This window comes from Acomys minous (assembly GCF_964271855.1).
Source record: "Acomys minous genome assembly, chromosome: 1".
In the NCBI taxonomy this organism is placed as follows: domain Eukaryota; kingdom Metazoa; phylum Chordata; class Mammalia; order Rodentia; family Muridae; genus Acomys; species Acomys minous.
The window spans coordinates 162,063,358-162,089,744 of record NC_140483.1 but is presented as its reverse complement, the minus strand read 5'-3'; the positions used below and the strand labels follow the sequence as shown (position 1 = coordinate 162,089,744).

The following is a 26,387-nucleotide window of genomic DNA, read 5'->3' as shown; positions in this document are numbered from 1 at the left end:
AACAGTGAACAAACTGGACAGCATGGGCATCAGGCATCAGGACAGATGTAGTCCTTAGGCTGGTGTAAAGCTGGAGGCTGCCCTTGTGCGCTTGTGCCCTACCACCCTGCAGTTATCTATTTGTGGAGTGGACAGTTAAAGGCCCACGGGGAGGAGCCAGAGTGGCTGTGTAATTGGAGTGGATGTGGGCTGGGATCTGTTTTCTAATAGGCACAGAAATGTTTTCTGCAGCCAGTATCTTTATGGCGTTGGAGTGACAGGCCCAGTCCTAGGCATGACTGGATGAACAGTGAAGCTGTAGGATATTTTCTTAATTAGTGATTGATAGGGGAGGGACCATCTCATTTTGGGTGCTGCTATCCCTGGGTCTTTGGTCCTGGGTTCTATAAGAAAGCAGGCTTAGCAAGCCAGTAAGCAGCACCCCTCTATGGCCTCTGCATCACCTTCTGTCTCCAGGTTCCTGCTTTGTTTAAATTCCTGTCCTTGCTTTCTTCATTGATGAACTACAAATGTAAGCCAAGTGGAAGTGTAAGCCAAATAAACGCTTTCTTCCCCAACTTGCTTTTCGTCATGGTGTTTCATTGCAACAATAGGAATCCTAACTAAAATAAGTAGTTTCAAGGGATGCGTCTTCGCTGATTTACATGATATAGTTCTTAAACTTGCTTTCAGAAGAACATTTTAGTCCTTATAGTTCATTGAACAAAATGTTTATAATCTTATGAGGCTGATTGAACATTTTAATATTTATTTTTATTTACTTATTTTGTGCTGAGTGATGTCTGTCCCTCATACAACCATGGGTACCAGGACATTGCATGGACATTTGGCAGTATCTACATCTTGGCAAGTTTTAAATTACTGTGCAGAATGCTAAAGAATTTGGCAAAGGTTTTAATTCTGTTGTTCAGGACTAATTGCAAATTGCAGATAAAGAATTGTAAACTGCACATCAGAATTGTACATTTCTGGGTGTCAATTTAAGAATTGGCTGTTGCAGCCTTACTGTCTTTGCTCTATTCCCTCAAGAAAGGTTTGCTTTTCAAATAGTTGTTCTTTCTGTGTAGAAAATGTGGATTTCTTCTGCTATGCCCTTGGCCATATTGTGTTGATTTAGGATTTATCCTCTGCCCATTTTTACAAAGAGCTCAAGGCTATGGTGGTGTTTCTGTTCCTGCTAAGCATTGTGTGATACTGAGAATTAATGCTTAGGTGATCAGGGAACTGAAGGAGAATGCTTATGCTTTAAAACTCCCTGGATATATGTGACTTGCCATAGCCATGATTTCTTGCTCTGTTGTTGACGTGGTTGGGACATGCGGCTGCATTTTGTGAGTATTAAAATAAATGTCTTTGTTGCAGGGTTGTGACACAGCTGCTGAAATAGGCCCCATCCATCTATCAGGTCACCAAATTGCCCTGATTAGCAGAAAGTGATGCATTAAGCCTTCTTTTTACGGCTCAGCTGTCTCTTCAGATTGTGGTCTGCACTGTACACATGTTTCCTTCAAGTCATCCAGGAACCAGTGGCAGAGCAGAATGTGCCCCTGCCCTTGTTGGGTATAGGATGTCAGTCATGCTACTTAACGTCTCTGTCCTTTGACAAGTCACCGGATCTCTTAGAAATGTGTGCCTTCCTAGTCTTTGAGGCAAATTCTAATCTGTCCCAGGAAGATTAGCAATAATGGGGACACACTAGTAAGTTTCCTCTGGGTTGGATGCTCCGGAAGCCAGCATAGAGTAGTTTGAGCTCAGCAACCATGAGGAGCGACTTTGATTGGGAAGAAACTGGAGGTTCTCATAGATACGGTTGCGGGGAGTGGGGGTCTGGAAAAACTGAGGGAGTGCCATAGACTATGAGGACAAAAGTCATGGCACAAAAGTCTATCTTTCACTTAGTTCAGAGCCATCCACTCCGAAATGGATGTGTGCTGTTTCTGTCTAAAGCTTAGAATTCCCAAGAGAGAATCGTGGTGGTTTAACATGGCCGAGGGCCTTGCTCACAGAGCAGCCATGTCTGCCTATGGACTCCTGTTGCTTCAGGGACATTCTGACTAGACAGAATAGTGATAAGCAGGGTGATCGTTCCTAGGGCTGTGGAAGATGCACTGTAGAGCCACACATAGAGATGTGTGCCAAGTCCCTGTGCTGCGAGACCTTTTGTTGAGCTGTTCCTTGTTTGGAGATGCTGGTGGAGAGGGTTGATGGCACCTGCTCAGCAGGTGGGTCTCACTGTTCGCCATCTCCAGGCAACATAGCTCTCCTCTGTGCCAAGGAAATCTACTGGCTGTCAGCTCTGCTGAGGGAGCCAAATGACTTCATTCTAATGGGGCATGAGTCAGCGCAGGGGAATAGGTGATTGATGAAATGGGACGCAAATGGCTCCGAAGAGTTCATTTATTTAACATGGGTGAGCAATTTGCTTCTAGGAAGACGTTGACTCACTCTGACTTCCATTATGCAAAATATCCGCAGGAATCTCTGCTCTTAAGATTCATATCAGTCCCTGTGTTCTCCTCTTACCTATTTAATCATCAGTTCAGCGAGTATTTATGGCAGGTTTTGATTTGTGCCAGACACCAGGCCTGGTTTAGGATAACTGCTTTATGCATTGCTCAGACTGAACAGGTGGTTGGCACAAAAGCTCTGGGTAAAGTGGATGGATGCTTCAGGATCAGGGGAGGGCATCTTTCTTGGCTAGAGAGGGCTTCCTATGAAATTGGCCTGGAGAAGATCCTACGGGGTGCACTGGAGAGTGGCAAGCAATGTCTCTCCATCTCTGAGGTTTCTGATGGTCTTCAAGACTTGGGGAGGGATTTTTCTGAGATCCCTGGGGATGGACGGTAGGAAAAAGGAATGAAGACAAAAGCTAAGGAGTGCGGTGGTCTGAAAACACTGGTGAAGAGCTGGTGCGGCTGCCTGAAAGAAGAGGAGAGGGGAGCTGGGCTGGGCATTGGGGCCTTAACGTGGCAGTGCCCTTTCCTGTGGCACAGATACTGGCCTATTGAGATTCTGTCTCTACCAGAAATCCCTATTTTTTGCTCTTATTTCCTATGTCTTCTTGGTTAACTTTGACATTGCATACAAGTGCATATCCTGACTTTGCTGATTATCCGTTTAGTGGACTCAAGTTAGAACTGAACAGTGGGAGGATTGATACAGTGTCCCATATGTTATAACTGTACTGGGTTTCTAGCAGTACCTAGCACAGCTGCTGAGCATTGAGATGATACTTAGGGCTGGTGCCAAGTGTCTACTCTGTTCCAGACACCGCACAACAATTAATTAATTTACTTTCTTAACCTCTTGAGATGGGTATGGATGTGCTGAACAGCAGATACTGGAGCCCAGGCCATACTCATAATCCTGGTATTGGGCATAGTCACCCTCCCTGTGCCTTCATGTCTACAATTGGAGGAAGGGTATCACCTCTACAGTGAGGCTGTATTCAGATTTAGTGAGAGACTGCTGGGAGAACATTTAGCATACCAAGCCTTTATAAAGTCAGCATAGCTACTAATGGGATAGGCAGAAATGGAGTACAGGGAGACAGGATACAATGAAGACACCAAAGACTTTCTTTGTCTTGCTGTCCTCTCGGGTACTTACGTGTAGTCAAGAGCTGAGAGAACCTCCTGGGACGCTGTTACATGCAGAAGCATTTAGGAGTACCTGGGCAGTGGCCTGTGGCATGATTTACAGAAGTTCTGGATATCTGCCTGAGTAGCTTATTGTTCCAACCCTGAACACATACACAACCTAGGGCTAATGATCTGCCAGGGCTGGAAGAACAGCACTGTTGTCCTCAGTCAGGGTGCTTAGCCTTTTTGCCCACTGAATTCCTTCGGCAGTCCAGCTGAAGCCAAAGACCCATGCTCTAGGAAAAAAAAAATGTTTAAATGCACAGAATTTATATATCATTGGTTTATGAAATGAACCAATATTTTGAAATTCAGGTATCAAAGTATAAACATTTTGCTGTAGAAGTGGTATTTTTAATTAATGTTTTGAAATAACAAAATTTAATGGTGAGTATAATGCCCACAGTAGCTTTGAAGTAGTAAGAAGACTAACTGCTCTGAAATATTTTTGGCACTTACAAAATAAGCATTTTAGCTGGCTGTCCTGAAGCTAGCCCGCATGCTCACATGGCTTGTGGCAATTATAGTCGAAGAGGACAGTGGTTTCAGTTAGAGGTTAGCGAACAGAGGTGCAGCTGTGTTTTCTGGTCACGTTTGCATATGTCTCCTCTATGTTAGTGAGGTTGAGAAGAATGTCTGTGAGCAGCAGCCTCCACTTTTCCAGGAACCGAATATTCTCCTCAGCATTTGGACAGTACCTAGTTCTGATTGTACACTGCAGGTAGGCCGTACACATTACCTCAGTTATTTTAACATTTATTATTTTTGAGATAATTTAAAATTCATAAACGGTGATAAGATAAAAGGGTTTACCTTTTCTGAGAGTACATGAAGCCTTGTCACCTCAGCTGAATCCAGGCAGTCCTGTAGTTACCACAGAAAGAGCGTAGACTACTCGCTGCCTTCTGATTCTTATTCACAGCTCATCAGCTGTCTCAGGAATGCTTTGCAGGTCTGATTTGGGATCCCATCTTGAGATTTGCAGTCTTGATTCCTTAATCTCTTGCTTCTTTCCAGCCTTGGTCTTTTGCGGTGTACAGAGACAGCAGTTGTGTGTCCTTCCCATGGGACTGTTTGCTGTATGCTTGGTGTTTTGACTTAGTTGGAGCATCTTTTTTGGGATGCTGTGTGCACACTTTCTTCTGCATTTTGCTACACAGTCCATGTGTTTAGATGAGCTGTGCTGGCTTTGATAAATTCACAAAGACCTTATCTTCAGGGCTCTTGACTACCCAGTTGCCCTTTTTACTATGCAGTAAGGAAGAGTTTGGGGGCAGTGTTTGGAGTCTGTAAATAGTCTGATCTTCAAAGGCTCACCCTCTCGTTTTAGCATCCCTTTTATGTCCTTGGCTGAATTGTTTATTACCATGATGGTTGCCAAATGGTTATGTTTTCTAATCCTATCATCCTTCCCACACGTATTAATTACCACTTTACTATAAAGAAAAGCTTCTTCTCATGTATTTGTTTGTATCAGTTTTGGGCTTTGTAAATTCCTAGCTTAATATATTTTGATGGTGAAACTGTCTTATGTTTGGCTAGCAAGAGTTTTTAGAAAATGACCTCTGTAACTGTGTAACTTTTTAACTTCTCATCATTATTTTGGTATTTATTTATTCATTAGCTTTGTTGGATTATAATTGGCAAACATCAAATTTTGGTGGCTCGGGATTTAGTTCAGTGCCACATGGAATGCTTGTGTAGTATGTACACTCCTTGCATTCAGCCTTTAGTACTAGTACCATACACACATGCACACAGACACACACACACACACACACACACACACACACACACACACACACACACACACCCCTTAAGGTATACAGTTTTTTGTTTTGATAGCCATTGTGGAATAATTACCTTAATCAAGATAATCATAACCTTGCAGTATTACCTTTTTTCCTTTCTTTCTTCTTTCTATTTTTCTTTTTTTGAATAGCATGTTTAAGATCTACCTTTTCAGCAGATGTCAAGTATGTGTTTTTATCTTGTTTATTGTGCTGTATACTACGTCTCTGGGACTTACTTTATACTGAAACTCTGTTTGATGGCCTCTGACTCTCTTTCCTTGCAGAGACCCTGGCAATCACTGCTCCAATTTTAAAGCATGTATTTGTATTTTTATTTTTATTATTTATTTATTTATTTATTTATTTTTTGGTACAACAAAATGCTGGGGACACATTTTCTTGTCTTTGATTTCTTCTGTTCATTACTGGAGTTAGCTATTTGACTCGCTCTCTCTGTTTCCATGGGGTGATAGTCATTGTTAATTGTGTTTTAGGTGAGGATGCCCAAGCTATTCATAATGAACCTTTCCAAATCCCTAAACTGCTAACTGGCCGCACCACAATTTGAACTTGAAGGTTAATTCACATTTGTGAGTGCCAATCCACAAACTGTACCCCACTTCCAAACAAAGCTGCTAAGCCTCATGGGGTAGGCAGTCTGCTTTCCCATATCTGTAACTGTGGTCCAGCCTGGCCTGCTGTCACTATTCTGGACACCTCTCAGATGCCACTTGACGTCTTCCACTCTCTGTCCTATAGGTCCTTTGTTTCAGATCCTGCTAGGTTTTGGTATGTGAGTTTTTCTGCGGAGCAGCAGCAGGTATGGCAAGACATTGCTTAGAGTGTTGTGCAATCAGAGGCAGTAGCTCTGAGGGAGTGTGGGTGAGTCTGGTGGTTTTGAGGCTATTTCCCAAACAGCTTTTGGGTGTTGGGAGCTTGGCTCTCTACTTTGCGTTGAGTATTAGTTAGCTTTATGCCACTGTAATGAAACACGCAAGATAATTAACTTACAAAGGGAAAAGGGATGTTTAACTTATAGTTTTGGACTGGGTTGATCAGGTATGTTGGGGAGGCAATGAAAAGAAAACGGTTGGTGGAAGATCTGCTCACTTCGGGCCTAAGAAGCAAAAGAGCGAGAGGAAGGGGTTAGGTCCTATAGTTCCACTTAAGGAAGGCTGCACCCTCCTGGACCCGAGGACCTCCCACCAGGCCCTGTGTCCCAAAGCTTCTACCACCTCCCAATAGTAACACCCTGGATTGGCTTTTGGGCACTGTGCAAAGACTGTCATTCCCCTGTCCTCCTGCAGGTGGCTCTGTGTGACTGTGGCCTGGAGACCTGGTCTGGCTCAAAGCCTGCAGTCTGTGGTTTTAAAGATGCAGAGCTAGCCACATGTGTTTGCATAATGGCTTCTTTCCTTGGCTTCTGCCCCTAATGTCAGATGCCCATTTTCATTTCCAGGAAGAGCAACAATCAGACTATGAAGGGCTGACTGGGGACTTAAAGACCGAGCAGAGCATCTATGCCCATCTGGCAAAGACCCTGCAGGACAAAGACAAGTAAGTGTTTCTCTTTAAGCACCACAGCCATATATACTTCCTGGCTAGTACTACTGGTTTCTGAGCAAGAAAAGCCCCACCAGACATATCAAGCCTTCAGAGTAGTTAGCAGGTGAGCCACTCCTTGAATAGACAAATACCTATTTTTCCATCAAGAATTGCCTAATTAGAGGAACAGAATGAGCACTATAACAGAATATTTGTTCAGAGTTTTAGTTCTTCGTTTGTATCTAGGAAGTTGTTCCATGTGTCTTCTCCCATACGTTCCTCCCAGCTGTTCCATGAGGAATACAGTAATATCATCCCGATTGTACATGACCCCTCGAAACCAAGAAAGATTGGGTGATTTGTCCAGGGTCATACAGATGTTGGCAGAACCCTGGGACTGGGCCACATATCCATGTCTTAGCATGACTCTTGTCTGTAGAATTTCTGTAATGATTTGGTGTCATTGAAGGTGGTGAGAAGAGCCAGCTGTGGCCAGTGGTCGTGCTGTTGTCCTGCCTGTAGCTCTAGTTCTCTGTCCCCAGGCAAGTGGCCTGTTCTGACCTCTGTTTGGCCATCTGTAAATGTTCTGTCTATACTCAGGGTAGGTATAATTGAAAGTCAATGATATCTAGTGTTCATTTCAGGCTAGCGGAGAAACAAAAGTGTGTGGTGAGTGTGATGGAAGAAGATTGGCTACACCTTCCTACTTGTTGGTCTGCAGTGTGGAGAGGTGGGAGAGGGACCCCTTACTTTAGTTTGCCTTTTTTGGATATATCCCAAAACTTCCATTGTTAAAAGTATGACTCTCCCTTTTCCTTCACCTATCCTCTTTGCTCTTGCTGCACTGGGCTCTTCAATGTTCCCTGGGATGTATGCACCTGCCTTTGCCATCACCTGCTGCTTCCTGCCCCAATGGCCCAGTATTTCCCTGATCTGTCTCATAGCACTCCTTTAGAATTAGCCCAAGTGTTACTTGTCATGAAGCCCATCAGGTCCCCAAGTCAGTTGTCCCTCTGTGCCCCCTTTCCTTCTCTCAGGGCAGAATTCTCTGTAGGGACCAGTTCCCCAGGCCTGGCAGAGCAGGTGCTGGGAGGAAGCTCTGTTTAGGAATACTCCTTCTCTAGAACTAATCTTCCAGGTTATGGCATAATTTCTGGATTTCAGATCTGAAATGAGTTCAGATAAGGCAGAAACCATGCTGATGAAACTAGGTGTTGACATGTCTCAGCAAGCCTGGCTACTTCACTGTGGGGAGGGCATGGAGTCAGGCAGGGAAGCTCAAGGGGGAAAGAACAAATTTTGCTTTCGCTGTATAGCATCTCTGGAGAGACTGTGGGCTCAGAGAGGCTTTAAGGAGAATGTGGTTGCTCTTGAGCACTCTCAGCTTCTGTATGGCTCCTGGTTTCATAAGCTTTTTCTTAATGAATAAAAACATGCATGAGACTAGAGAGGGCCAGGGCTGCTCCTAATGAACAACGATGCTTGAAAGGTTTCATTTTCATCCTCAGACCTGGGTCCACATTTCAGCTCCAACACTTAGCAGGCCTGAGCTTGTGGGTTCGATCTCTCACCCCGAGTCTCAGTATGTGTGCTTGTAATCTGCAGATGGACTGGCCTCCCTCCCTCCTTACCTAATCCCTGTCTCATCTTTATGCTTTCCTCCTTACCTCCCTTCCACCCTCCCTTCTTCCTTACCCTCCTTTTCTTTTCTTTTCTTTTTTTTTTCTTAAGAGAATTGTAATTTATTTATAGTCATATGTGCAAATTTTCAACATATCTCAAAAAGGTGAGTGTGGTGGTTTGCATGAGCCTCACAGGCTGAAATAGTTGGCACTTAGTCTTCAGCTCATGGAACTCCCTGGAAAGGACTAGATGGTGTGGTCTTGTTAAAGGAGGTAAGTCATCCACCGGGAGTGAGCTTTGAGGTTCCCAAAGCTCACACTATCACCAGTTTGTTGTCTTGGTTTCTTGTTTTGTTTTTTTTTGTTTTTGTTTTTTAATAATAACACATTTTTATTGAAAAATAAAATAATTCATATTACATCTCATTTTCTATCCCATCCCATGCATCCTCCCATTCCTCCCTCCCTCCGACTTTTACCCCAATCCCCCTTCCCTATGACTGTGGCTGTGGGGGACCTCCTCCCCCTGAATATGGTGCTAGGGTATCAAGTCTCTTCTTGGTAGTCCGCTATCCTTCCTCCGAGTACCATTGGACCTCCCCAACAAAGGGACATGGTCAAATATGGGGCACCAGAGATCCTGTGAGAGTCAGTCTCCAGTCTCCACTTAACTATGGAGAATGTTCTGTCCCTTGGCTAGATCTGCTTACCCTCCTTTTCTATTGCACCCATCTTTTATCCTAACCATATCCTAGTTTATTTGTTTCCAAACCTATTTATCTGTCTACTTCTCTATCCACCTCTTATCTGCCGGCCTTGATAACATTAGGTAAGATGTAATGGTTTGATTGATAGGTTTGCATATTTGAATACGTTGTCCCTGTTGCTGGAACTGTTTGAGAAGTCTTAGAAGGTACATCACTGCATGTGGGTTTTGAGGTTTCAAAAGTCCATACCATTCTCAGCTCTGTGACTTGTATTTGTGTATCAATATGTAAGCTCTGAGCACTGCCCCAGTGCCATATCTTCTTGCCTGCTGCCATGCTTCCTGCTGTGATGATTATGGACTCCCATTCTCTGAAATTGTAAGCCTCAATAAACTCTATCTCCTATATATAATCTTAGTTATAGCATCTTAACACAACAATGGAAAAGTAACTGAAACAGGAGGCCTGGTACTATCTAAATTTTGATGCTGCCTTACAGGCAAGAAGGTCTTAGTAAACAGCAACACTGATTAGTAATAACAACATCAACAGCCTAGCCTTTCTGTCCCAGCATGCATATACATAACTATGGGGTTTTAGATCCTCAGACCTTGGTACAAACCAAGGACAATATTGTGGGTGATAGCCAGCTGAGTTCCTCTTTGCAGTCTTCCCACTGCTCACTCTGGAGTATTAGTAAAGGTGGTGACATTTAAGAACACACTTGTGGTTAAAGTGAGAAAGGAAGGGCTAGCCACCACAAGCCTGGTCCCTTTAGCTTGGCTACTCAGAAGCTGGTTAGTTCCATGCTACTGTGAAGAATGATCAGAGCTTAGACCATCTAGGCTTCTGTAGTGAGGCCCTTGTTGATGCACCCTGAACCAGACGGTGAGTTCAGTTCTTACTCTGCCTCAGCAGTGTGGGGCTATTTGGGACTAGATCTTTATAGGTCATAGGGACCTCGTTCTGCCTGCAATTTGGTGCCACACTGCCCTGTCCCAGTATAGTTGTGGCAAGCACATATATCTCCAGATAGTGCCAAATGTCTTTTATTGGTGCACAGTCCTCTCTAGAAGAGAATTCCCATTGTAATTCTCAAGGACCCAGATTTTTGGCTCATTAGATGAAGAAGGGGGAAATGATGTTTGCTGAGTGCATACCGAACTTTCTCATGTAATATCTCACTTAAGTTCCAGAATTTATCTCATTTTATAGCTGAGACTGCGTAGTGGACTGGCCTAGGGCTGTAGAGCTTGTTAGTGGTGCGGTCCTCTTTTGAACTTTGTATTGCTGCTCCTGGCCATTCCTTTCTGCCACCCTGTTCCAAGAAGAATGAGCAGTCCTTGTTTCTCCCTGAGCAAAACCACTTTTGTTCTGCTGGCCCCTCACAAATTACAGAGACTCTGGAGTTGGGAAAACCTAAGTGATAGACCTGCAACATCAGTTGTACACTTTTCATCCTGTCAGAAAATGGAAGCATTGATAAAGTGGGTAGCCCGCCGCAGCTTCATGGTCAGAGCTTCCCTACAACTCTCTCCTCTGCTTCCCTGCTTAAATGTCTTAGCAGTGTGCTACCTGCAAGCCTCACTGCTGTGACACCTACGGAAGGGTTTCCATCAGTCACACAAACTGATCGGTATGATGATTTTGAAATGGAAGTGGGTACTGGTTTCTCATAAGCCCTTCTCTCGCATGGCGTCCTCAGCACACAAGCAGAGGAGAGTAGACAGAATTGTTTACTTCTTCCAGTGTATGTTGTTTATGTGTATATTTCCATGGACAGAGCAGGAGAGGAAGTTGGCTTGAGTCAGTTTCACACATAAGCCCAGCAACAGCTCTTAACCACTCTGGGAATATCTGATAAAAGCTTATGAGCCATCTCCCTAGAAAAATCCATATATTTATACATTTACAGAGAGTCAGAGGGCCGTGATGAACCCTGCCAGGGAACTGTATGTCAGACTGTGGAAGAGAATGATATATTCCTAGTGTTTAAGAAGGAAACTTTCCGATTTGCTTTAAAAATGCTCCTGTACTTTGATCTACTGCATTGCTGGGTATCCTTTAGAAGTAACCCACAAGTCAGACTACATAGTAGGCTGAGAGCTATGTATGGTGTGTATGGTGAAGGTGTCAGCTGGTGCTCCATGCTCCTCTGAGAGCTGAGTGTGAGTCTTTCAGAGCATGTGGCACTTGGACATGGATGTAAGTCCAAATCTTTTCTGTGGATCTACACCGCCCTGTAGTACAGACATTAGCTATGTGATTACTTAAACTTACCCTTACTTTCTATTTAATAACATTAAACATTCAGTTCCTTGGTACATTAAGCCCCATTTCAGATGTTGAGTAGGCACGTTAGCTGGTGCCTGCTGTATTAGACAGTGTATAGAACAGGCCCGTCACTGAAAGAATTTCTTTAGGAAGAGTTAATTGCAATTAACGCAACTCTAGAAGGTATGGCCTTTTCATGTCCTCACTGGGTTCTGGGCTTCTTGTACTGGGTTGACCCACATGTGAAACTCGACACCCCCCTTCCAGAAAAATCTCTTCATACTGTACATTTTTAAGTTTGGTTGAGTTACTACAACAGAGTTCTACTGGCCCTGACTTGGCAGAAATCTCAATGTTCTCTTTTGAAGTCTGAGTGCTGGCTGCAAGAGGCTTTCTTTGTACACTGAGCCTTCTTGGCATTATTCAAGCAATAGATCATTCTGGAGAAATAGATTCTTACCCCTCCTGTGCCTAGAGTTGGCAGTAGTAAGGAGGGAGGTAAAGTAAATTAAGAACAGTTACCTGATCTAACACTGTGCACTCATTACATAGGTTGCCAGAAATGTTCACAAATGTGGGGGAATACACAGTTCTGCCTTGAACACCCAGTTGCACTCCACTGCGTGGAGATACTTGTGGAGAAAAAGATTCAGGAGAGATACCAAGTGTTGATCAGTGGGAACATCATAACAATTTTTACTTTTTTCTTTATACTTTTGTATTTTCTTATTTCTGTAATAAACCCATTTACTTTTGTAGCCAGAAACAAGACAAAACAAAACAAAACCTATAAAGTGACATAAAAACCACAAGCTTTGCCTGGCTTTATATCTTAAAGGACAAATCAGTCTGTCTTATCATTTCTGGTGTCTTGTTTTACCAAGTGTCAGCGACCTGCAGGGTGAGCTGAAAGAGGTCCTTGCCCTGCGGAAGCAGCTGGAGCAGGATGTGCTCGCCTACCGGAATCTGCAGATGGCCTTGCAGGAGCAGCTCAGCGAAATTCGGAGGCGGGAAGGTACAGGCTCCTTTCTGTGGCTTTTCCTTTGGGTCTTTCCTGTGAAGGGTCTTAGCTGAACTAGAAAGAATCTTACACCAGGAGGTAGAATGGCTCCCAGGCTCCCAGTCACTCTGGTGACTGAGTCTGCATCTGCCTGACTGGAAGGGCCCATTAATAGTCTAGTCATTCTGTAGACGCGCTATAGCCCGGTTCCCTCCTGCACACCTATATGCTTCATTTGCTTCTCTAGCTCCAGATAGAGACTGGCAGCCTCCTTTGTCTGGAAATCAGTCTAAATTGGGTGCAGGTTTCCTGCCCTTACTCCACTGAGCAGGACCATACAGACATTCAGAGACATTGCTGTTTTAGGTTCATGTAGGGAGAGGAGCAGGACCAAGGTCCATGGGATAACACAGCAGTACCCATTGAAGTGCATCTGGGCCCTCTACTGCTCCCTAGGGTATTATATTCTACTTGGTGTCTTGCTCCTTTCTGCAGCACCAGCCCAGTGCTTGGCACGTGTGGCAAACTGCTTGTTGCTGTGATGGGTTAACTTCTTGAGCCTGTTCTGGGTATAAGATGCAGGGCTGTAGGCTCTTGCCTTTTCATCTCTGCTCCTCACTGTCATCCAGTTAGGCAGAGAAGGGGTTAACTGTGCTGTATAGATGAAGGAGCTGAGCTGGCCATGGGGCCATTGATTTGTATTATCTGACCTAGAATGTACTGTTGGGAGGTCCACTGCTCTGTTCTAGGAACACCAGCATTGGGCATGTATATTAAACAAGACTGTTTGTGGTGACACCTCTCTCAGTGAATGCCACCTGGCTTTGCTTCTTCCCACACTATTAGGATGTAATGTGTGCCCTGTGAAGCAGAACCTGACACACAGGTAAAGGAGACTCGTTTGTCCCCACTCTGTCAGACGGTTCTCTTATTTGGTGTATGCTTTCTTCCTACAAGAACTCTGTGGCCAGAAAAGTACTTCAGCCACTTTGCTGTACCTTCAAGTCTCTGTTTGGGGTTTCATCTAGTTCTTGTGTGTGCATCCCTAAGCAGAACCACTCTTATTTGAACTGAAATCATCATTTGCATGTGACAGTGAGAGTGGTCACCAGATCCAGCACCTAATAGGCAAATTATAATTCAGGATTGGCTACAGTGACAGCCTACAGACCAGCAGAAACCGCACACTGGGACATCAGCCTGTAGAGCCGGCACAATTACTTTTGCTCTGAAGGTCATGCTTTAACCCCTTGTGTGTGCTTCAGCTCCCCACCTCAGCCCCTTGTAATTGATTTAGGTGGAAGGCATGGGGGTGGGGCTTGGGAGGATCTATTTCTAATAGTCTTTCTTCCCTCCCCTGTCCCACTTTCTATTTTACTTTTTGTGCAGAAGAACCATTTTCATTTTATAGTGATCAAACATCGTATCTAAGTATTTGTCTTGAAGAGCACAATCAGTTTCAAGTGGAACATTTTTCTCAAGAAGAACTCAAGAAAAAGGTATTGACCTGACCTGTTTACTTTTGGGCTTGTTCTTGGCTCCCCCCCCCCCCCCCCAGTGAGCAAGCCACTTTTCCTCAGCTCATTCACTTCTTTGTATTAATCCTGGTTGATACCACTCTCATACTACTGATTGGTGACTCTTTGGTTACTTGTGTTTAGATGTCTGGAGTGTGAGCCCCTTAAATGTAGTCTTCATGTTATGTTTATTTCTTATGTCCTTGGACTTGGCACATGTAGTAGGAATTGAGAGCTTTCAACAAATATAGCTCCCTGTCTGATGATTGCATCTTTTTTAAATGTAAGGTTTTTAGTCTGTACATCTCTGATATGGTTATAGGGACATAATGTTTCAAAGGACCATTGTTAAGAATAGGTATTTTGAGTGTGCACATGTGGGGTGTGTGTGTGTGTGTGTGTGTGTGTGAGAGAGAGAGAGAGAGAGAGAGAGAGAGAGAGAGAGAGAGAGAGAGAGAGAGAGAGAGAGAGAGAGAGAGAGAGAGAGACTGTGTGTACGCATGCCAAAGATTAGTATTGGTATTGTCTTCCTTTATTACTCCCCACCTTATTTTTTAAAACAGGGTCTGCCACTGAACTTGAAGCTCATGAAATTTACCATATTTTCCAGCATATAAGATGACCCCCCAACTTTTAACTTTTCCAGTTAAAATATAGAGTTTGCAGCTCCAGTCTGCTGCACATGGTGGGCATTGGAAGAGGGGTAGTCTTATATGGCGAGTACATTCCAAACTCTGTATTTTAACTGGAAAAGTTAAAGTTGGGGGTCATCTTATTTGTCGGAAAATATGGTAATTAGACTAGCTGGATAGCGAGATCTAAGAATTTGCCTGTCTCCTCTCCTTATCCATAGCAATATGCTTAACAATGTGTTTCCATGCACCTCGCTTTTATGTGGGTGCTCTGTCCTCTTGCATGTATGGCAGGCACTTTACTGACTGGTTATCTTTCCAGTCCATGGGTCTGTTTTTTATTTCTCCATACACATCTGCATGGAAGACAAGGTAGCTTTTTTTTTTCAAGGTTAAGAACCTATTGATAAAGTATCAGGCACTAGCATTTGGCGCTCATAGGAAACAAAGTAAGTCTACTCAATTGCCTGTGCACTTGGCCTAACAAGACCTGGGCATGGAACTAGAGTGCTGGGCTGAGCCAGGGTACCCTATGGTATCTTCTGTAGAGTCTGCTGCTTTGTCACATATTGGCACTTTGACTCTTGCTATGTTTTATGCAGTTTTCAAGATGTCTCAGCTGTGGCAGCCAGAACAGTGAACTTTTTTGTATCACTGGTTCCTTATTATAAGACAGCCTTTCTATCTCCTGCAGGGAATGGTTGACTAAAAGCTCATAGGGGTTTATTGCTTTATTAAGGACAGCTCATTGTGACTGATAGGTATTGCTAACTGGGTTGTAAAAGTCTCCTTTATTGACCTGTCTAATTGTCATCAAGGAGGCTTACTGCTTTCATCTGTTAATCTAGGCCTATTCCTGGAAGCTTTTATCCTCCATACAATCTAATCTAGGCTTTGAGTGCTTTCAGCCTCTGAGACTTACTGCTGAATAAGCTCACTTTTCTAGTTCTTTCTGAACTCTGGCTGGCTGGTTCAACTCAGCTGTTCTGGCTCAAACTCTTCTCTAAGCTGACTGATTCATTCTGGCTTCTCTTAGCAATTCTCTAACTGAATTGCTCTGCTTGGCCTCAGACTAACTCTAGCAATCTGATCTAATCTTCTGGCTCTCTCTCATTCTCTGGCTTGTTCCGACTTTACCTGTGTCTAGTTTGTTCTCTCTGCAACCTGTCTCTGTAAAACTCTCCCAGTAAAAACTAGCTTTGAATTTCATGAACTCAACTACACTGTCTCTCAACTCACTGACTCAACCAAACTGCCTGAACAGCACTGACTAGAACTCAGAGATCTGCATGCTTCTGTCTCCTGAGTGCTGGGATTGAAGATGTGTACCGCCATACCTGGCTAAGCTTTTCTTTACCTGAAACTCACTCTATACCATGCTGGCCTTGAACTCAGAGATCTGATTGCCTTTGTCTCCTGGCTTAAAGGCGTGTGTGTATTCCAGGTGGATCACACAGACCTAGAATGTCTTTAGATGTGATCTCTTACCAGAACAGCCATGTTCTGTGTATATAGAGAGGGAGGTCTCTGCTATTAAGGGAGATCTGACATAGTTGGAGAAACTTCAGGTCTGGGAAATCTTTCTCCACAATGCTGTGTTACAAGACAGAAAAGTGCTGGCTGCCGTTGACCCAATGCCTTTAGTGTGCTGTGGCTGTGATCAGGGTGCTTTCTCCTTCGAGTTTAGTCAGTAGTCACAGTAGACACAGATGCTGAGGATAGCTCAGCTAGCCTTCCCACAAGTCATACTCCTTTGCCTTCAAGTAAACCTCTGTCTCTTTGCTCTCACCTCCAGGTCAGTGACCTTATACAGCTTGTGAAGGACCTACACACAGACAACCAGTACCTCAAGAAAACCATTTTTGATCTCTCTTCCATGGGCTACCAGGGAAGTGACAGACTTGAGTCAACAAAACAAGCGAAGGTAAGAAGAAATGTTCTTGTTGTCATGTGCTAATTGAAGAGGTGGTACCCCCCCACACACACACAACTCTTCCCCCATTTTTTTTAAAGACTGTCTGTCTGAGGGAGGTCCTTGAAATTCTGTTTGCTGTGCTGGAGTCTTGAGGGCCCTGTTTGTCATTGGGTCTGTCATCAGGCTTCCTCCAACTTCAGTCATGTCTTATCAGATATGATTGGTATATCCTGTTGTGCCCTAGCTCTGGGTATTTGCTGCAGATGGCACCTCTGGGTGAGTGGTGTGTGCTCACAGGTGTTTGGAGAGTGGTCATGACTCTAGATAGTGAGTGTGCAGCCTTGGAATACCTAAACTTTAAAGGAAGATGCCTACACACCCTGCCTGGCCTCTGGCCCTGGTTACTTCTAGATGTTACCGCTGACGTTTCTCTCTTTTGCCATGTTTGTAATCATGCTGTATGGGGAAGGACCCTGAAGCTGTGCTGGGCAAGAGAGTCATTGCCTTCCTCCAGGCTTGGCTATCCCATCTCTCCTGGGAAAGAGCCTGCTCCATATGTGCATTAGCACCTCTGAAGCCAGGGCTATTTTCATCCTGAGTACAGAGGATCTTTCTATGTAGGACTCCCTCAAAACTAGACCAAAACCGGGCTTTTCCTGGGTGGACTTGTGTTATATACCTGGAGTACCAGGTACATACAGGCCTCATATGTGTGGCCACATCACTCTTTGGGAGAGGTTTATAGGCTGACTCTTCCCCTCTTCCCAGTGGGAGCTGCTCAGAGGTACTATATTTATGCTGTGCTTTGGCCGTCTGCTTTCTTTGAGACAGGGATTATTATTGATCTTGGCCTCCAGGGCTCCAGATAATTTTGAAAACCAAGAGCAACAGCGAGCCACTTATGGGAGAAACAAGTCTCCCCGCTTACTTCCTCTGAGGCCACGTTTTTAATAAGCAGCTCCCTCTTCTCCAGCTCCATTTGAGCTGTAAATGCCGAGTTTTGTTTGTTCATTTGCCCTTTGAAAAAAATCTGTTAAATGTCCCATTATGTCCTTTGGAGAACAGAGGCCTTTTCCTCTGCCCACTCTAAGATCTTAATACCAGCCGATTCAAATTTGAGTCATTTGTCAGATTGCACTTCAATTTGATGTTCCCTGCAAAAAGCCTTTTCCTTTATAGCACAGTTCCCTTGGCTTCCCTCAGAATGGGATGGGAAGATCTGCATGGAAAGATGGCTATAATTCAGAACTGAGGGAGAAGAGGGAAACAGGGTTTGGTGAGGTGGCAGAGGGGAGCCTGCTGTACTCTGGGAGGGGGTGTGGGTCCCCTTCTACAAGAAACAAGCTAAAAACAGCTGGACATGCCCATGTTGTCCACAGCTTTCTCTCAGCAGCAGGACTTACAGAACAGGAGAGAGCATCATTTTTATTCTCTTCCAGACTGTAACCAGAAGTGAGAGCTGGAGGAGGGGCAGGCAGAGGAGAAGAAAGACTGAACTTAGAATATGGAGAAAAGTCCCTAATCCTGCTGCTTTAAAACAGCAAATTTGACATTTCCAAACTGTCTGTTCTGATTGTGCCACTTACATTAAATGTGATTTTCTTCCCTTTTGTATTTTCTAAATGCCATTAAGTCATAGCATCATTTTCCATGTTACTGATGAACTGAAGTTTAAGGGCCTAACTCTATCTTGTTAGATACATGAATTGCTTCAAGTGATTGTTGCAAATTGTCGGTACACAGGTCTTTTTTGTCTTTAGGATTTCTTTCCTTAGACTGTATCCCCAGATTTGTAATTAGTGATAGATCCATATCTGCAGTAAGCATACAGTTTGTTTTCAGATACCTTCCCTCAACAACTTTGATTAATAAAGGCCTAATAGAGTTTGTCAGGTTTTTTTCCAGAGTGACTTCCCTTAATCAGATCCATCCCATAAGGACCTGAGGGTGCACATTTCCCATATGTGGGTAGTTTATGTAGAAACAATCCAAGTGACCAGCAGCTTTCCTGTTGTCTTAATGAGCTTAATTATAACAGGCTCCATCAGGGCACCCCTTTTTTCTTGTATGTGCTTGCTAGTTATTACTTGATGCTAGAGGAGTCAACATTATACAGGGTAGTAAATGTTGAAGCCCATGACTGCAGCTTGTGGAACTAATATCTCCAGATGAGGTCATGTGAGCAGGAGGGTGCTGGCAAGATGCATTACTCAAGAAAGTTCAGTTGTTGTTGTCATTGGCTTGTATTGTTTTTTGCCATTCTTTTCTTGTTTTGTTTTGGGTTTGTTTGTTTGTTTATTTGGACAGGATTTTTCTGTTGTAGCCTTGGCTATCCTGGACTCACTTTGTAGATCAGGCTGGCCTCAAACTCACAGAGATCTGCCTGCCTCTGCCTTCCCGAGTACTACAATTATGTATTTTGCCATTTTTACGTATAGTTAGAAATCAGCAGATGGGAGACATGGAGATAGATAAAGAGCTTAATTTAATCGAGCTTAGGTATTAGTAGGGCTGTCACATTGATCAAGAAATGGACCTTGTGTGACTCTCAAGCAATGTCTTGTAAATTTTTCCACTTGGCAACCCCTTTCCCCCTGAGGTGTTTCTACATAATCTCAGCCATCTATCTAGACACAGCTTACAGTTTCAGGTAATAAATCATAAAGAAGTGGGTTTAAAGCAAGTCTTTGGTGTACATACAGTTTTACCATTTATTAAAGATAGAATCAAATTTAAATGCTAATGAGATGGATGTGCTTGTTTATTTTTATTTAAAGACTTAAATCTTGGCTGAATATTTATTGCATAGGGTATATAACATCTTCAACATTTTTCAGAGTTGATTGACATTTTTATTTTATAATATCAGTTCTATGAATGTTGTTTCATATGAAGCATGTGTAGGGACCATTTCAGAAGTTATTGGCTAAAGCTGGAGAGGTAGCTCAGCATGGAAGGGTGTTTGCTGCACTATCATGAGGATTAGAACTGGGATCCCAGTACTGACCCCTGTAGCACTACTGGCCTTTGCGTGCACACAGGTGAACACACCTATGCATAAATGCATTCATGTATACAGACAAACACACAGATAAATATATAAAATAGGTAAAAAAAATTTTAAAATTACTGCCAATTCTGACTTAATCTCGAGTCAAACTTCATTTAACGAAATTTTAAATGAGATTTTTGCCACCAACTCAAGTTTAATGTATACAGACAGACACATAGATAAATATGCAAAATAATATAAAATTTAAACAATTACTGGCAAATCTGACATAATCTGAAGTCAAACTTCATTTCACAGTTTTTTAATGAGATTTTTGCCACCAACTCAAAATTTCTCAAAACAGACATTACACTGTGTAATACAAAGGTGAACCAATTTGATGCTTACATGTTGAGGAGTGATGACAAGAAAATACTAAGTCTATTTTCTGTAATTAATTATGTGTTTAAAGTACAGTAAACTGTGTGTACAGCAATTGATAGTATCCAGTAGTCTCAAATGTGAGCCAGGTTCAGGCCATGTCGTCTGGTATTGCACAATGTGAAGGCATGCATAGTGCAGGGCACATGTGCTGGATGTTCAGGACAAAAGCTGTATGAAGCTGTGTAATACAGTAAGGGCAATTGCTACTAGAAACCTGTTGAGTTTGGAGTAACTTTTGTTGTCGTGTTCAGAAACCTTTTGCTTTGCCAATGTTTTTGTGACCCTTACATTAAGTAATGTGAGGTTATAGGGGCACTGTAAAAGCCAGGCATGCTGGTGAGCCCCTGTAATGCCAGCACTGGGCAGGTGGAGTCAGGAGGATCAGAAGTTGACAGTTATCCTCAGCTATGTAGTAAGTGTGAGGTGAGCTCAAGCCACATGAGACCCTGTCTTAAAACAAAAACAAACAAAATAACAAAATGAAAGTATACTCAGTTTTTCTGTTTAAGTGTATTCATCAAATGTAAATGACATTAATAAAATATTTAAAGTCATTACATAAAACTTTAAGCCATTTATTAATCCATATTTTTTAAAAAGCACATTTTTTCCAAGTTGCTTATTTGTATTGTTTAGAAAAACTATTAGTGACCAACATAATTGAGCCATCTTAAAAATAATTACAGGCATTAATGGAGTATTGTGTGATGTTTGGATATACATGTGTACTGTGTAATGTTCAAACAAAGCCAAATATGTTTAGTTGATCAAGCAATTTGTCATTTCTTTAAGATAAAATTCTTCTAGTTTCGTGATATGTATGGTATTTTATCAGTAGGCATCTACTGTGCAGCAGTTGACATGGCTGCCTCTGTCTTAACTACCCACTGCCGGTCTCTCCCCTCTTGCAGGATAGCTGATCCCATGGTGAACACCGAAATTGTGAACTGTAAAAACCTCTTTCTTGTTTGGTGTTTATGGTGTGGTTCAGCCTTAGCACACACCTTTAATCCAAGAGCTTCTGTATACAAGATTTAATAAAGTTAACCCTAGGTGGAGTGAGAAACCAGCTGGCAGGGATCAAGTAGAAAGTGGGGGCATTGAGTTGAAGGGTATTTAAGACAGCATGGGGAAGAAGAAGGAGCTCTTTAGCTTTTTGGCTCTTTCTTCCTGGGCTGTCTGGTGAGCTAGCAGGCTTTTTCCTCCTGGGATGTCAGATGAGCTAGCAAGCTTTTGGCTTTTTGGCTTTCTTCTTCTGCATGGGAACTGAGTAGGAAGGTCAACTGGGTACTTCCTCTGCCTCTCTGAGCTAGCAAGTATTTACCCCTGCATCTGGCTCCTGAGTCTTCCTTGGTAAAATAGAACAAGTGGGATTTTTCTGTTGTTGTAATAACACTTCTCCCCAGCCCACCCTTCTCCCGCTCTCCTCACTCTCACCAGCCTCCAGAAACAGTGCTTTCTAAATTCCTACAAGACTGACTTGTTTAGATTCCACTTGAGTGAGATCATGTGGTACTTACTTGCTATCTAGACTCTGTTAACATTTCTTTCCTGTCTGTTGTCATTCTGTCTCACCTTTTCTATAATTTCAATGAAAATGGTAAAAATCAGCGTGTTTATCCAAACACTGAAGCATGTATATATTTAACTAGCATATATATTCTAACAAATTTGTTACATTTAGTGTGTGTGTGTGCGCGTGTGCTTTTATATATGCGTTTGCCACAGCACGTGCATGGAGGTCAGAGAACAAGTTGAAGGAGTTTAGTTCTCCCTTCCTACCATGTTGAGCTGAGCTCATGTTGTTGAGCTGAGCTCATGTTGTTGAGCTGAGCTCACGTTGTTGGGCTTGATGGCAAGTGCCTTTACCCACTGAGCCACCTCCCCGGGCCTTACCCAGTATATATTTTATAGCTACTTTTTCTTTCAAGCCTTTATTTGCTAAATTGCACACATAGTTGTGCCTGTAAATAGAACCTAAACTCCTTTCAACATCCCTCATACCCTTTAGGTTCATCTCCCACCCCGCCTGCTCCTCTGCTTTGTCTACTGTTTTCATTCTTTCTGTTAGACTTTTAAATGACTCGAATCATAGTGTGTCGACTTGTCACTCAGCATCATCATTCTGAAGTTCATTCATGTCATTTGAGCTAATACTTTTTTGAATCTCATTGTTTGAATGTATAAGTGTTTGTTCATTGTGCTGTTAAGTAGTCTCATGGAACAAAGGTGATATGTATATCACACTCATGCACCAGTCTTTGGGGACCTTTTTGGTTGGTTGGTTTGTTTTTCTGGTGAGCTTAATATATTTATGCTCCAATAAGCAAGTTTAGTTGCCTTTTCCTGCCCTTATTTCTTTGGAATATTTGCAGGACATAATAGCACATACCAGCCATCCCAATACTGGAAGCAGAGGCAGGGAGACCACGTATATTTGAAACAAGCCTGATCTGTGTAGTAAGTTCCAGACCAGACAGGGATATGCGGCAAAACTTAGTCTTCTCTTCCCCTGCCTAAGATTCAACAAAAAGGAAGACACTAGTGGAGCGAGGGTATTTTACAAACTTTTATACCTTAGCAAGTTGGTTCATGTCAGCCTGTGTCAGGCTTTGTAGCATTGTAGGATTGTGGTTTGTGTTCAGCAGATCTTTGCTCTTTATTATAGTTCAGATGTGGCAGGCTAGTATGTTATGGCCTTGGTTACTTCCTCTAAAGTGACATTCCTAAGACTGTTTTGCTTTGTTTTTCTTCTGAACAAGGTTCTTACTCTTATAGGAAGATAAGAAGGATTTCAACTGGGCAGAGAGAGTTAAGATTGCAATTGACTGATGTAAGAGTTCATAAAGTAAAACTCTTGGGATGGAGCCACAAGTATCCCCAACAAGAGACCCTGAGCTCGGTGGCTTTCCCACCTCCAGTTAAGAGCTGCATCAGCAACATGAGTTTTGATATGATATTTGGATTACATTTAATTGACACCCTTACTGGTCACCTCTTAGTTTCTACTTGGTTAATTCATATATCTTATGACCAAAACTTTTTTTTTGTTGTTGTTGTTGTTGTTGTTGTTTTGTTTTTTGTTTTTGAGAACTGGGCTCTTGCTTTCCTGGGAACTTTGTACCATCTATTCTGAAAACACAGAATGAAGGAACTCTAGGGCTTTATAGCTTTTAGGCATTTCATATTTATGCAGTCTCTGTAAGTCCTTCATTTCCAAAAGTGCAAAGTTATCATCAGGCAACTTGACACTCTTCTCAGTAAAATGACAGTGTTACTGGGACTGTCCATCTCATATGTGTGACATTCTCACAAGAGGTTTATGCCCTGTGCTAAATAGAAGACGTGATGAATAATTTGGGTACATCATGAATTTCATTTATTAGGTTTTTCTTCTTCTTCTTTTTTTTTTTTTTTTGGCTGTTTGCTGTTTGCTGTTTTCTAAGACTTACTACCTTTCTATAGTCCAAAAGTAGGTCTAGCAAAGGCAGAATGGCAATGCCTGCAGAGAGCATGATCAATTTACAGCCTCCCAAGAAGACCATATAGGACCAGGGAAAGGCCTCCATTTATTGGGGGGACGAGGGGGACATTTATCCACAGCCAGTACCTCTAAGTTCAGATAATTTTTAATCTCATGGCTTTGGTAGTTCTTTCTTTCTTTGTGTGTTGTTGTTGTTGACTGTTGGGAATTGTTGAGAAAAGCCATCACTGAGTTGTTTAAACATACTCATGCTGGACCCTCTATTGTTGTTGCATTTTCCACACCAACCCATGCTGCATGTAGCTTCTGGCTAGCAAGGAGGATGAGGACACAATCAAATTTGAAGTGGACGATGAGAATCATTTCCAGAGCACCCAGCATTTGGAACAGAGCAAAGAGGTAGGAGGATAGCTTCTTACTCTGTCTCACTGTGTGTCCAAGTCAGTCATGGAGTATGTGTGGTTGAGTTTCTCTTAATTCTGCCTGTATTGTGTGTCGACTCTGTGCCATGGACAGCAAAGCAACTGGTCTCTTTTTTAAATCAGAAGTCATAAAGTAGGTGATCAAGACACTCATGAAACATAGCTGGAAATAAGGACTAGGTTGCTATAACACAATAAAAATTGTCTGTTGTTCCTGAATAGATATTTAAAGGTCTAATACACTGTTTGCTTTATACATTGGAGACTGAGATGTACGAGTGGAGATAATTTATCTAAGGCATAGATTAGGTTAGTGCTAGAGGTGGGATATGAACTCTCAGGTCATCTGACTGAAGTGCAAGGTGACCCTGATGGAACTGAGTGGCTCTCTGCAATCTCTCAACCCCTGTAATGCAGCTTAGTATTATTATGGCCATTAACTCCACCCTCAGACAATCTTCTAGCCGCATTGCTTCGGAATAGTTGGGCTAAACAGTCTCCAGACTTAAAGAGACCTGACGACTGAGATATGATAGGGTATGGATGCTACAGGTTTGATTGAGTTATAGTAAGAGTTGGATGCTGCAGGTGTGGCACTTTAGTGGCAAAGTATCGATGTTTGTAGAGTCATGAGTGGGCCATACCTGATAGACACAGATAGCTTTGGAACACGAAGCCACGAAGATGCATCCTTTGGAATTCCACAAACATGGTTTTGAACCTTGGCTATGTCACTCCTATCTGTTCTTCCTTGCTTAACTTCTCTAAGCTTGAATTTTCACTTCTCTTCTGTATAGAGTCTCTCCAATACTGGAACCAAAATACAAACTCAACAAATAATAATTTCTGCTTTTATTACTATAGCCTAGATTTTCCCTCATTTGTAGATTGCTTATTTGATGGATTTAATAACTAGATTGGTGACAAATAAGAACCTATAAATAACAGCTCATTTGTGTGAATCTTGTCTTCCATTTAAAAAATCTTAATCATTTTTCCAGTGTGGCGAGATAGAGTGATGGCTAATGTGTGTATCACTAACGGTAATGAAGTCAAGAGGAGTTATTTATAGACTGGTTGAGGAAATTTACAGCTTTGCAAAGGGAAGAGGGGATGCTAATTGTACCATCTCAGGACATGCCCAGGACAGGATTTAACTGGAAGTCTCCATGGTACTGCTCCTCTGGGAAACCCAATGACCCAGGAAGGTGGATCTGTAAATAACATCTCCATGGGAATTAAGAACTCTCCACTTTCCTAACGAGATACATCAAAGCCCTGTTAATTAGTATGTGTCACTAGAGAAATAATAATACATGTGGCTGTAGTGTAAGTAGTAATGTTATATGAAACATATTACAACTATACAAAGCATGATTGAGGACATGTGTTCCAGGTTCCTCTTAGGAACAATTTCCGACGAGTAGACTGTAGAATAGTAGAACATACATCCAAAGGGCACCTGTAGTGAGGTGGATGCTTATCCTAACTTAGTCATCTCATACTGTTCTCTGAACTCTATAGCAAAGGGTATGGTACCACTTTAGAGTCAGAAACTGAGGGTAAGGAAAGACATGCAAATGCCTCCTCCTGCCTTAATGTAAGTGTGAGTGTATAGACTTGTCCCTTTTCCTCCTTGTCCATGGACCAGTTCTCATTCACCTGCATCCCTTTCTTCTCCACCTATCCCTTCCGTTCCCAATTTGCCTCTGTTTGCCCAAACACTTTCATTTGCAGATCATGGAGAACTACGCCGAGGGTGGCTGCAAAAATGGGTATTTAAGGCACATGGATTCCAGTATTTTAGACCATGATGGCACCCACACACCTGGCATCCCTGAAAACCAGAACCTACAAGACGAACTCCTGAGCCTGCTTGCCACTTTCTTCCTCACGAAGGGCACACCATCGCTGGAATCCAGGTAGACATGGGCCCAGGTACCTCTTTGAGTCTCATTGAGCAGCTCATTTTGCTAAATGGATTCAGATGGTACTGTGCAGTGTACCTGCAAGCTCCTGAAATGGCTGGGAAGGAATCTTGCCAGTCGTGCAATTAAGTAATTAGGCTTCGTGCTGGTGGCTCTAAGGGGACTCGAGCAGAGCTACACATGGGCCCATTACAAAAAGGCAAGAGAAAGCTTTCTTTAGAATCACTCCTCCGAGTCCCAGAAAAGGCTGCCTGGCTGTCAGTGGCAAGAGGAGTCGGCTCTCCTGGCATCTCCTCTGGTTTTGGCACCAGCTTAAAAACATCACTGCAGTCGTGACTCCACTGTTTTATGTCTAGCTCAAACTAAATTCTCTTCTCAGTGTATCAGCTGGGAGCTGTTCCTATATGGGGAAATACTATAGGTTGTTTTCCTGACACTGAGAGAGAGAAACATTAGGTCGTTTGTATTTTG

At 42.8% G+C, this 26,387-nt stretch overlaps 1 protein-coding gene across 10 annotated transcripts in view; it reads left to right on the top strand.

The window, feature by feature from the left end:
* The window catches only part of CDK5RAP2 (CDK5 regulatory subunit associated protein 2), a 176,220-nt gene that overhangs the window by 83,677 nt on the left and 66,156 nt on the right, over window positions 1–26,387 (top strand). For all 10 annotated transcript variants that reach the window (XM_084797139.1, XM_084797141.1, XM_084797135.1 and 7 more), the window contains 6 exons: window positions 6,894–6,991; window positions 12,467–12,597; window positions 13,972–14,081; window positions 16,527–16,655; window positions 23,870–23,965; window positions 25,726–25,910. In XM_084797139.1, coding sequence (XP_084653265.1) covers window positions 6,894–6,991; window positions 12,467–12,597; window positions 13,972–14,081; window positions 16,527–16,655; window positions 23,870–23,965; window positions 25,726–25,910 — 749 coding nt within the window. The remainder of the gene's footprint in view (window positions 1–6,893; window positions 6,992–12,466; window positions 12,598–13,971; window positions 14,082–16,526; window positions 16,656–23,869; window positions 23,966–25,725; window positions 25,911–26,387) is intronic.